General features: G+C 35.0%; 1 protein-coding gene across 7 annotated transcripts in view; it reads right to left on the bottom strand.

Annotated features, from left to right (window-relative positions):
• Positions 1–3898: 3898 nt before the first annotated feature.
• The window catches only part of fgf13a (fibroblast growth factor 13a), a 125551-nt gene continuing 116882 nt past the window's right edge, over positions 3899–12567 (bottom strand). For all 7 annotated transcript variants that reach the window (XM_051860515.1, XM_051860516.1, XM_051860510.1 and 4 more), the window contains one exon: positions 3899–5660. In XM_051860515.1, coding sequence (XP_051716475.1) covers positions 5524–5660 — 137 coding nt within the window. In that variant the 3' untranslated portion in view covers positions 3899–5523. The remainder of the gene's footprint in view (positions 5661–12567) is intronic.

The raw sequence follows: 12567 nt of genomic DNA, 5'->3' as shown, positions 1-12567 counted from the left end.
AGTACATATATACATCGAGAAGACCATTATATCAAGTCATGGTTTCGGTTTCACATACAGGGCTTAGCCTAAGTCAGGATTAGGCCTTAGTTCAATTAGGACATTTAAGAAGCTTTTATAAACATGTCTTAGAAAAAAAAAAAAAACATTACTGGTGTGCATCTTGAGACAAAACAATGCACTGACATATTTTAAGATATGACAGTACAAGTTTCTTTCAGTTAAAACAGCTCATTTTAGTCTGGGATTAGGTTTAAGCCTTGTCTGTAAAACCAGGGGTTAAAGTCCTACATTAAACCAACCCTTAGCTTTCTGTACAAACATAATTTTTCATATGTAAAAAAGAATATAATCAGAGTAAGAAAGACTCTTTTCAGCAAAAGGCTTGTTAAATTACATATTTCAGCTCTGATGCAGACTGAGGTTGAGTTACATTACAAATTTGCTGCTCTCGGGTTTTGTTCACAACATTTGTCTATAAGGTGAGCTTTTGTGTGAAGTCTTCTGAAACAAGTGAAGATGATGTTCTGCAGGTCCTCTGAGGGTTCGTCTTCATTATGCTGCATGGTGTGTGGGCTGCTGTCTGTTCAGGATAAGAGCTTGTCCGGTTGGCTTCAGCCTGCAGTGCTACAGAACTGTCTGTGTTAATGAATTAGAGTGTTCTGGCTAATCAACGAGAAGAAAGGGCCACAGAAAGGAAATAATGGGAGTGCATAGAGCAGCAGCACAAGAGATGAAATGTGTCGACCTGCTGCTGTGGAACAGACTCCTCATTAGTTCATTTCTGCTTACAGAGCTAATAACATACAGAGCACTTGATTGCTGTATATACATACTGCACCACAATCAAAGAGATTTTCACTGTCTCAAGCATTGTTCCCAGTCCTTATGTCTCCTCTAGAACTCACATACTCAAAACATTCACATTCATCAGTAATATACATTTTTACAGGGTTTCACTGATATTAAAGTCTATACTATTTTGTCTAAATAAATTTAAAATAAAACACAAAAATCGATTGTTTTAAATGCTAGGGTGAACATATGCATCACATTATAATGTACAGTATAAAAAAGGTATTTATTTTAGGAATGGCTAAAGATTACATTGACAGTGTTATAAAATTACTAGTGTTTTTAAAGATAAACCTTAAGTGAGCATTAGATGACTGTAAAGTAGGGGTGTAACGGTACACAAAAATGACGGTTCAGTACGTACCTTGGTTTGAAGTCACGGTTTTGTACAGGTTCGGTACAGCAGGGTGCAAAAACAAAAATTTTTCTCTTTTTTTATTAAACAATGTTTTACTGAACAAACTGTGTCCCTGTCTTTAAATTTATTCGATTACAATTTTCTTAAGGAAAAAAAAATCTATCTCTGCTAATGCTGTAAACTATAAGGGAGCCCTTACTTGCACATTACTATAATAAAGGTTACAATTAACAACAGAGCCCAAATTATTAAATACAGTTGCTATTTATTTTTAGATATAATCATCAACACTCAAATAATAATAAAAAATTTATGTATTGTAAGCATGTAAATTACACATAAGGCAGTTTTTGCATTAACTTCTGTTTCTCCAATTCGTTGTTGAAATATAATCATTTACACAGTGGCTGTCATAACTTGTTTTCATGACGGATTTATTTAGGCCTTACATTAACTAACAGGTTAAGTAAAATATAATTAATATATAGGCTAATATAGTGCATATATTTAGCGAAACAGTTCATTTCTCTAGCGAACTAACAAGCTGTTGACACTGAAGGCTTTTCTGAGGTAAATGTAATACTATGTGACATATTGTTTACAAACTGTTTTACTGACATCTTTCCGTGGTTGAAACACTGATTGAGCGCTTACACGAGATATGATACGTTTCAGTAAGCTGTACTGTTTCTTTCAACATACCTTCATGTTCATTCTGTAGTAGTGAAGAAGAAGGGATGATCGCGTTCGCTCCGCTCTGCCGTTTGAACTCAGGTGCCTATACAGCGATCTGTCACGCCACATCAAAAAGCATCAAAACGGCATTTATTGTTCGAATTTCATGATAAAATGGACAGAATTTGAAAGATGCCATTTTGTTTTTTATCAAAAGTAACAAAACACAGAGCTTATTGCGATTATTGGTGGTTAATGCTGGTTAAAAGTGGTTAGGCTAAAAAGCATTACTGTGCGCGCCCCCTTTTGGATTGGAGTGTGGATCGCCTGTGACTGAATGTATTCGTCGCCTAACTGCATGAACCGAACCGTGGCATCCGTATCATGACGGTTCGGGACGAATACATAAATAAAACCGGAAACTGAGGGTATGATGTTATTGATAGGCGACACACGGACACGGTCCGTGTCCTGGTTAAAATTGCTTATTTCTCTGGATTTAAACATTCTTGGAAACATTTGTGATAATATAAGTACACAAGTCAACAAAATATATAACATTGTTCTAGTGGTTTTTGGATATTTTAATCCAAAAATCTTACATATTGTGCCTTTAAACAAAAACGGCAGTAAAGACATTTATAATGTTACAAAAGATTTCTATTTCAAATAAATGCTGTTCTTATGAACTTTCTATTCATCATCAAAGAAAAAAAAATATCACGGTTTCCACAAAAATATTAAACAGCACACCTGTTTTCAACATTGATAATTATGTTTAATAATGTTTTATAAAGAAATGTTTCTTGAGCATCAAATCAGCATATTAGAATGATTTCTGAAGAATCATGTGACACTGAAGACTGGATGTTGAAAATTCAGCTTGTTAAATATATTGAAATAGAAGACAGTTATTTTAAATACAATACTACAGTTCTTACAGTATTCCTGATCAAATAAATGCAACCTTGGTGAGCATAAGAGACTTCTTTCAACAATCTTTCCTACCCCAAACTTTTGAACGGCAGTATATATCCAATCTTGACGTTATAATATATGACCCTGGACCACAAAACCAGTCATAATTTACACGGGTATATTTGTAGCAATAGCCAACAATACATAGTATGGGTCAAAATTATCGATTTTTCTTTTAAGGCAAAAATTATTAGGATATTAAATAAAGATCATGTTCCATGAAGATATTTTGTACATAAATATATCAGCTTATTTATTCAGCTTTCAGATGATGTATAAATTTCAGTCCAGGGGCACATATTCAACATGATATCATAAACATTCGTATTGTGAACTGTGCAGAACTAGTTCTATAATGTGAGCTGGTTTTCCAATATAAACTCTTTTTTTTTTTCCCCAACAATGATCTCCAGTGTTCACACTATATTATTCAAGGGAACTCAGTCTTGGTCACAAGGCTGTCTACCATCATATTGATTCATTACAAGAGACTGCTCCACAAGGTAGAAGCCACGGAGGAGTCTTGACTCTGCAGGCAATTAAAGAGCAGATTTTTCGATGGGCGATTCATCTTTGTCCAGAGGAAGTGGATATAGTTGGCTACATCACTGGCTCAACTACACGCCAGCACCAGCCAGGAAACCATCAAAAACAACATCCGTTCCCCAGTGGAGCGCTATTTGTCACCTTCCTACAACATAGTGCTCTGTTAAGTGCTGTTTTACTTTTATTCACACTGGAAACAGCACAAAAGCAGTCCAACAACCGCAGCTGTCGCAGCAAAGTGTAACAGTATGATTTTCTGTTCTCTGCTATCCATCTAATTGCTGTCGCTTCAGTATTTGTTTTTGTTGGCACGATATGACTATTTAATATCCCAATTCCAAAAGGGGTAAATAGATTAAAATAAGATGTAAGAGCCCATTAAAACAAACTGAATTGGCAAAGAGAAAGACAGTATGCCAAGTGAACAATGATAATACAATTACGCCGATCGAAGTGAACAAATAAAGCACAGACGCATTTTAAAAGTATATCTTAATATAAACATTTTATTCAGTGCATTGTATGTACACAACAAATAAGAAACAACTTGAAGGTACGTGGCAGAGTGCCAGTCAGTACATACATGTTGTTTGTCAGTTTTATCCTGGTAGTTTGGAACATATGATCCAGGGAGGAGTTAATACACATAGCCTACAACATGCAGCTCTATTCCTCACCTCCCTGCAGTCTCCCATGCAACAGATACTGTAGAAGATAGAAACCCAGAAGGAAACAGAAGAGAGAAGAACCCCTGTAGCATGTATGACGTTATGTTGCCCGAGGGAAAGAATATATACTGTACTGTAGCCCACAAAAAGGGTCCTTATTGTACACAACCTGATTTGTACATGTTCTGTACAAGACATATTTTTTTGTCTCCCCCCTCCCCCATTTTTTCCCCCACTTTTACAAATTAGACATACCTTAAAAATTTTTAACCAACTTAAGTTCCACAGTATCATTTTTTTGTTTGCTCATTTATATAGAAAATTGTCACCACCATAAGTTACTTATACACAAAACGAAGTCCAGGCAGGAGTCCCGCCACGACTCACAAATCACCGGTAACGGTGACCAGCATTGACCAAAGGAGAGTCGACATGGGCGGGAAAGGCAAAAACACAAGCACACAGACTAAAGGAACTTAGAAAAGAGATAACGGGACGCAAAAGAGACAAAAGGGGTGACAACAAATAGCCCTCAAGAACCACACCTCCATCTCCTCGAATACTGAAACCTCTCACTAATCTCTCCCTTCAGAAAAAACCCATTCGTCATTCTTGTCATGCGTATATATATATATATATATATATATATATATATACACACACACACACACACACACACACACACACACACCGATGTGGTCTGGCAGCTCGAGGGGAAACTCTCACAGTTCTGTCTTTGGTGCGCTGGATCTCCAGTCGCTGTTTAAACCTCTAAAAACACTGATATGTGGGAAGAACAAGAGGAAGAAAAAGTAAGACAAGCTCACAGCTAATTCAAACAATTAGCAAGCCATTGCCTCTTGCTTCTGAGAGGCTCAGCTTCTCTCTTCATGTGAGCAGAACGCAGGCTTTATATTCCCATGCTAGAGAGCAAGCCCTCTGAGCGAGTGCACATGAACCCCCCCCCCCCCCACACACACACACTTCTCTATCACTTCACACTCAGGAAGCATGGAGGACAGGGGTGGCTTCCTAAACCCTCACTTACTGCCCTGAACTCTTAACAAATGTATTATTTGATCAGGATTTGATCTGCAATGCTAGTACATGAACCTTGACTGCTGAGAGGGACTAAAATGAAACGTCCCACTTTATGAAAGGCTACAATTGTTGTGTTTCACATGGAAAAGGCATGAACGAGTGGTGAACGGAAAACAAAAACAACAAGCTAAACATAACAAAAAAACAAGCTATTTATAAAGAAGTCCAATCAAATGTTACTCTAGTTTGCAAAGTGTAGCATGGTTGTTATGTTATGTTATGTTATGTTTTATGTTGTCCTGAACCGCTGAGAGCTTTTTGGAGAGAAGTCTGTGTGAAGTCACAAGCATTCAGAGGTTTTGGTGAAGGCGTAAGGTAGCGGGCCGGGCCGGGTAAACCGGGCTACGTTGACTCGTTCTGACTCACAGCTTTGCCCCCGTTCAGCACAGCGGAGGCACTCCGGCTCTTAGTGGGTGTGCCGCTACCAGAACGTGAGAACTCAGTCAGGTCGTGCAGAGAGGGTTCCCTGTACATGGCCACTGAAAAACAGAAACAAAGAAAGAGTGTTTGGTTAGTAAAAGCTGCCCACATTTTATGTTGGATGCTGTGCACAGAGAAAGTGAAAATGTGTTTGTTTACTTCATGAAAGCCACTGATTAAAGGTAAACAGACTGAACATTTTCCATTAGGGTTAGTTGATTGAATATTTGCAATATAAACATAAATAAATAAATGTTTTGGTATTGTGTTGGTGTATTTACCCATTTAATTTTTTAAATATGCATTTTCTTATGTTAAAGGACAAAAACTCCTCTAACCAATAGAAGCATAATCATATAAGAAGCACGAGATACTGCATTAACAATATGAGTAAAATATCACTTTAAGAAAATGCCTGTAGAATGATGCTATTTTATTTGGCAACAGCAATATAAAATTACACAAATATATAAACTACTTTTCAAAACTTTGGGGTCAGTAAAATACTTTTATTTAACCGTTTTCAACATTGCTAATAATAATAAATGTTTCTCGAGCATCAAATCAGCATATTAGAATGATTTCTGAAGGATCATGTGACACTGAAGACTGGAGTAATGTTGAAAATTCAGCTTTGCATCACAGGAATAAACTACATTACAATTTTTTTTTTTTTTTTTTTTTAACAATGTTACTGATTTTACTGTTTTTTTGATTAAATACATGCAGCCTTGCTGAGCATAAGAGACTTCAAAAACAAAAAAAAATCTTACCAACCCAAATTTTTGAACGATAGCATATGTATATATTAGTGATGTCAATCGATTAAAAAAATTACCTAATTAATCGCATATTTTTTCTGTAACTACTCGCGATTAAAAACATTGGAGTTCTTAATATTTTTATATTGTAATAATTTCAGTTACTCTCCAAATTAATGTAGAAACAATTTAAAGACAGTATATTTTAAATATTGGTTCAATGACATCTTTTTATGAATGAAGGCCAGTATCACTGGTACTAATACTGGTACTGATGTCTCTATGAAACTGATTTTTTTAAAACAATAATTATAGACGTTCAACATTACAGTATTATTAAAAAAAATGATTATCAATTTCAACATTTATTAGGTTTTAAAAAATAACTTTTAATTTAAGTAAACTTAAAACAATTTTCACATAAACCCATTATAATGAATGCCATATTTACTTGTAGCCTTCCTACCAGTCTAACAGACAGGGAATATATAGAAATTGAATAAAGTTATCAAACACTTTACAATCTTCACTGCATAAATTATAAATTAAATATAGATTAATCCTAGTTATTAAAGCTACAACCTTCTCTGTTACCTTTGTTCTTTGATTAACATTAATGACAGACATCACAGCAACTGGTTTATTAGGCTGCTGTGACTTTAAGACCTGCCGTTGCCGAACATGACGTGCATCTCATTTTCTCACAACTCTAAATTCAATGAAGATGTTATTTAACTCATTTAAGACTGCTCTTATGAGGATAAAATGAGCATTTTGACATAATTCTGTGTGTTTGTTCAAGTGTGAAAGAGAACTCGATACATGACGTGCGTCTTTCTGTCACACTGACAACACGTTTTTGTTTGTCTTATGGCACTTGAATGGTTTAAAAGCATTTGCGTGAATAAGAGTGTGATCATATAATGTAATGCTAGCCAAATTATGATGGAAAAAACGGATGCTGCATTAATTGTGTTATTTTTTGCTTTAAAATTGCATATTTTTAACGCGTATGACTGGGAAAAAAAAAAAAAAAAAAAAAAAAAAAAAATCAATCGCATGTGTTAACTTGCTAATTTTGACAGCACTAATATATATATATATATATATATATATATATATATATATATATATATATATATATATATATATATATATATATATATATATATATATATATATATATATATAGCTATTTTATTGTTTTGGTATTTAAGTTTTGGTAACTGAAGTTGCAAAATAAGTCAAAATTGAATTGTTAAATTGTTAGAAAACCCCACTGAGTTATACACACACAGGACAAAACTACTGTGATACAACAGAGCAGAACAGACTGTGAGAAGTGATTATGGGAGAGAGTGAGTCAAGCAGAAAAGTGCTTCGGTTCTGAGAAGCACCTTTTCACTCCAACTTTTCAACAGAGACATTTGTTTTAGCGAGCTAATATCTATGTCTTGCTACATAGAAAATGCATTGCCCCAACTCCTGCTATCTGACACACGCGCCTAACCCAAGCACTTTTACATCATCACTCCAAAAATCCACTAGGTAGCCAATGTGCTAAAATTTGTCCATCTGATCGTCTTGATGGTGGATATGCCGTACAGGGACCAACACAAAGACCTCCGTGAACCTCACACAAAGCTTCTTCTGCCTGCAACAGGCAATCGATACAGCACTTAAGTGGAAAGCTCTAAGAATCAATAGTTGACGTATTGGTTGTGCAACCGAGTGTGGAGCTTCTCGCTGGAGGGATGCAGAAGTCGCAGAGACCCACGGCCAGGTCATTATTAGTGCACTCTGCAGAGCTTTGGCATATACCAGCTTATCATTAAAGTCAAATGTTCTGCAACAATGTGCTTCAAAGTGTGACTGCATCAATATGGCAATACATGGTTGAAATGTTAAGTACTTTTAAATGTTTAAAACATGTTTTCTAATTATAGTAATTGGACATAAATGAGGCCCTAAGCTCAGGGATTATGGATGCAGATACGTCAGCCGTATGGTGTCTGGTTCTTTGGCAATGGTAATGATCTTATACAGGCTGACTTTTTTGTGTCTGTGTGTGTGTTCTTGTATACATGGTTTATGAGGACACAAATGTGTATAATGACATGGGTATTACAACGTAAACCTAATGGCTTAAAAAAAAACATACTAAACTGTGTTTTTTTGAAATTCAAAAAAATGCAGACAGTTTCCTGTGATGGGTAGGTTTAGGGGTAGGGGTAGTGTAGGGGGATAGAATGTACAGTTTGTACAGTATAAAAACCATTACGTCTATGGAGAGTCCCCGTAAACCACATATACAAGTGAGTGTGTGTGTGTGTGTGCACGCACTCTGGACTGAGACTACAGTACTTTGTAAGCCGAGAGCTGTCAGCTGAAGCCATGTTCACAGTGAGGAGACAGTTCCTTAATTGGTCCTCTGGAAGAATACTGCTGGAGAATCTTTATAAGGCAGCGAGCAAAATTTCAAGTCCTTCTCTCTCTTCAAATGACATAACTCTCCTCGGCAACAAACTAAACTCATAACTGACACAATCACCACTTTTTTTTTTACAGTACATAAAAGTTTACGGTAACTTTGTTAATATTTGAAGAGTTTGGTTCCAAAACGGCATTTAAAAAAAAATTGAGTTCTTGCCAAAATCAGTATTGTATCTGGTTGGTATCGAAAAAGTCAATTTTTAATTTTACTCAAAATGCGACATCCGCCTTGTTATTCTGTCATGTTTTCTCCCTATTTTCCCAAACCGCGACAAACGCCAGCCTCCCTTCTCTGCAGAATGCGATATATCCGCTCAACCAATCACAGCGCACCATTCCACGCACTGTAAACAGTAATGGCGATGCTCTGAATACACCCGGCATCCCAGTTTTCCTTATCTGCTTTGTAACTTTGTGATCAACAAAAACAGAAAAATGAATAATTTTGACGGCATTGATGAACATGTGGTGGTTTCTGCGGTAGGTAAGAAACATAAGCCATCGAAATGTAATCATTTGCGTGAGGAGATTAAGAAGATGAGGCACTCGGGAGGAGGAAAAATGCCGACCGTTGCTTGTTCTCACACGACAGCATCAAACTTCTGTCATGGTCCCCAAAACTGAATCATAAACAGTTTTTAAAAGCGGTTTCACCAAGAATGATTAATTCTTGAATCTGGCAATGCTAGTTTTGATTCTAAACTTTATCTTTTTTATCTGATAGAAAAAAGAAAAAAAAAAACATAACATGATTGCTATTTGAATGTTTGCAGTATAGCGACACCCCTGGGTAGTCGCAGTCAATTCTCTGTACAATGTACTCAGCAAATGTGCTGTTTTTATTTTAACTGTGCAGTGGCGCCAGATACTCTTTAATCATTAATGACAAACGGAGACATAATTTATAGCATTAACAAGATGACCCGTTGAATTTATTTTGGGAGTGATGACTGAATGTATTTTTAGTCCAGTGCCTGTTTATATAAGATTAGCAGAGTTCAGCAGAGTTCAAGTTCAGAGGCTGATGTATATGTTGATCAACTTTGTTGTGTATTTTCAACAGTTTCAATGTGAAAAATATTGATTCAATGGATTAAATGCATTTTAATTGTATTTTGGAGAAAAAAAAAAAAAGCGTGTCATGGATTTATTGCATTTTGGGAAAAAATAATCTTTGATAAATCTTTGAAAATCAAAATCTGGATTTGAATTTTTAATGTTATTATAACCTAAAGACGCTATGTGAAAGTTTGAAACAGAAAACAGTGGTTTTCATCTTGCCGCTTTCTTGGTAAAGAAAACACATTTTTACTCAAATTAATCAAAATGGATTCATAGCGTTTTGGAACCAAACTCTTCATTTGTTAATGCATGAGGTTAACAATGAATATTTTTACAGCATTTACAGTCAAACCAAAAAATATTCAGACACTAGATATATATTTTTGATATATTTTTACTAGTGGGTGCAGGACACTATAGTTCATTTATGTAAGTGAGGATAGCAAAATAAAGTAAACTGTGACATATTATACCTAAAAATTCTTTCATACAGTGGACTATTAGTAAAATTTATACAAATTTGGGACCAAAAATTATTCAGACACTTTGACCTGACCATGTTTTTCTTAAGTGTTATCTGACATAATTAAGATTATTTTTTTCTGACACAGTTTAACTCTGAGATTGTGTCATATTTTATTACCATATTTTTAAACTATAGTGAATAAACTGTATTAATGAATGAAATGTTCAAGGTGTCTGAAAATGTTTTTGGTTTGACTATATTAATCTAAGTTATTTAACTTAGATATACCATTAAGCATTGTTAATTTATTTTTATTCATAACACATATTATTATTATCATAATACTAACATTAGAAGTTTTGGGTCAGTAAGATTTTTTTAAACAAATTTTATTTAGCAAGGATGCATCAAATTGATCAAAAGTGACAGTAAAGACATTTACAATGTTACAAAGTAATTCTATTGTAATAAATGCTGTTTATTTGAGCTTTCTGTTCATCAAAGAATCCTGTAAAAAGTATCAGTTTCCACAAAATTATTAAGCTGCATAACTGTTTTCAACATTGACAAGCATATTAGATTAATTTCTGAAGGATCATGTGACACTGAAGACTGGAGTAATGATGCTGAAAATTCAGCTTTGCATCACAGGAATAAATTACATTGCAAAATATCTTCAAATAGAAAACAGTTATTTTAAATTGTAACAATATTTTACAATATTACTGTATTTCCTGTTTAATCAAATAAATGCAGCCTTAGTGAGCATAATAATCTTCTTTCAAAAACAACTGATGGCAAACCTTTGAATGGTAGTGTATGTAGAATTTAACATTAACTTAACTAATAAAGTTAATGTTTTTAAATTTAAGTTTTTTTTAAGTAAAGTTTTTTAACATGGCTAATAAATGCTGTAAAACTATTGTTCATTGTTATTTAATTTGAACTACTCCATTAACTAATGTTAATGTATAGAACAATATTGTAGTGTAATCAATATTTTCCTGCATTTGAACAGTTTAAAAAACCAAACATGACCAAATTTAGGTGAAGCATCTAGATTATTGAATGTGTGACTAAATCAGCATTTTTTTCTTGTTTCCCAGTCCAACAGCCTTAAAACAAGCATTAATTTGAGAAGCATTTTTTTTCCCTCAGAGAATGTATCCTAAATAAGTGTATTTTATACTGTTATTAAGCATAAGTCGCACTAAATGGCTGTGCGATGGTCTCTGAAATCAGCCTCAGTAAACCATCTCCGCAGTGAATGTCCTTCAAAGCTAATGCATTACTCCTGCTGTCTCTTACATTACCAACACTCACCATTATCCTCTCAACACACTATAAGCCTCTTTAGAAAAAGGAAATGCATTTTCACGGGCTAAGACATTTTCACTGAGAACAAAATGTTTCTCAGCTGTTAAGCCTCCATTTTTAATTTATGATAAAATAAAAGACCTTGTTTTAATTCCTTAAGCAATGAAAAGGATTATTGATTTCTGTAAGTACTTGAATCGTGTGACATTATCCAACGTGATTGATAAGTAACTGCTTTACATAAAAGCAAAGCGGCTCATTGTTTGAAGAACCATCTCATCTTCATTAAGAGAGAAATCCCAATTATGCGTCTTTACTAAAAGATGAGCAAGTCATTAAAAGTCCATCTAAAAGCAATAACACAATGTTTACCTTGGAATTGGCACATCTCTGAGAAACAAAAGCAATACTTATGCTTAAAGTCTCTTTATGTCTTAAAATGTAAGCTTTCATTAGTTATCACGTGACACCTCCTTCATCCTTTTTCTACAACAACAAATTTCCACAGAGTAAGGATTTGTGCTTAGAGCGCACTCTCTCTGTGTTTGTTGACAAGGAAGTATGCAGAAGGCAGATGAAAGTCACAGGGAACTTTCACAATTGAACAAAGCTCTGTTGTGTTCTGCTCTGAGATGGCTGCCTTGGCCTGGATAGAAGGGTACAGGTCTGTTTGCTGTCAAAAGCTGCTTTATCATTCCAGAGCCTTTTGCCACAGACGACACTTTAAATGGTCTGATTGTGCTGGCGTCCGCAGCGCTCCTTACAGACTCCACTATCCACACCTCATCACCTCAGCAAAGAGCCTGAGACCAGTGTTTCCCACAGACACATGGAGAGAACAAGGTGCCACACTTTACACAGGTTGAG

The sequence above is a fragment of the Ctenopharyngodon idella genome, chromosome 14 (genome assembly GCF_019924925.1).
Source record: "Ctenopharyngodon idella isolate HZGC_01 chromosome 14, HZGC01, whole genome shotgun sequence".
Taxonomy (NCBI): Eukaryota; Metazoa; Chordata; class Actinopteri; order Cypriniformes; family Xenocyprididae; genus Ctenopharyngodon; species Ctenopharyngodon idella.
Note: the sequence above shows the minus strand (reverse complement) of the source record. Positions and strands in the feature narration are given on the sequence as shown.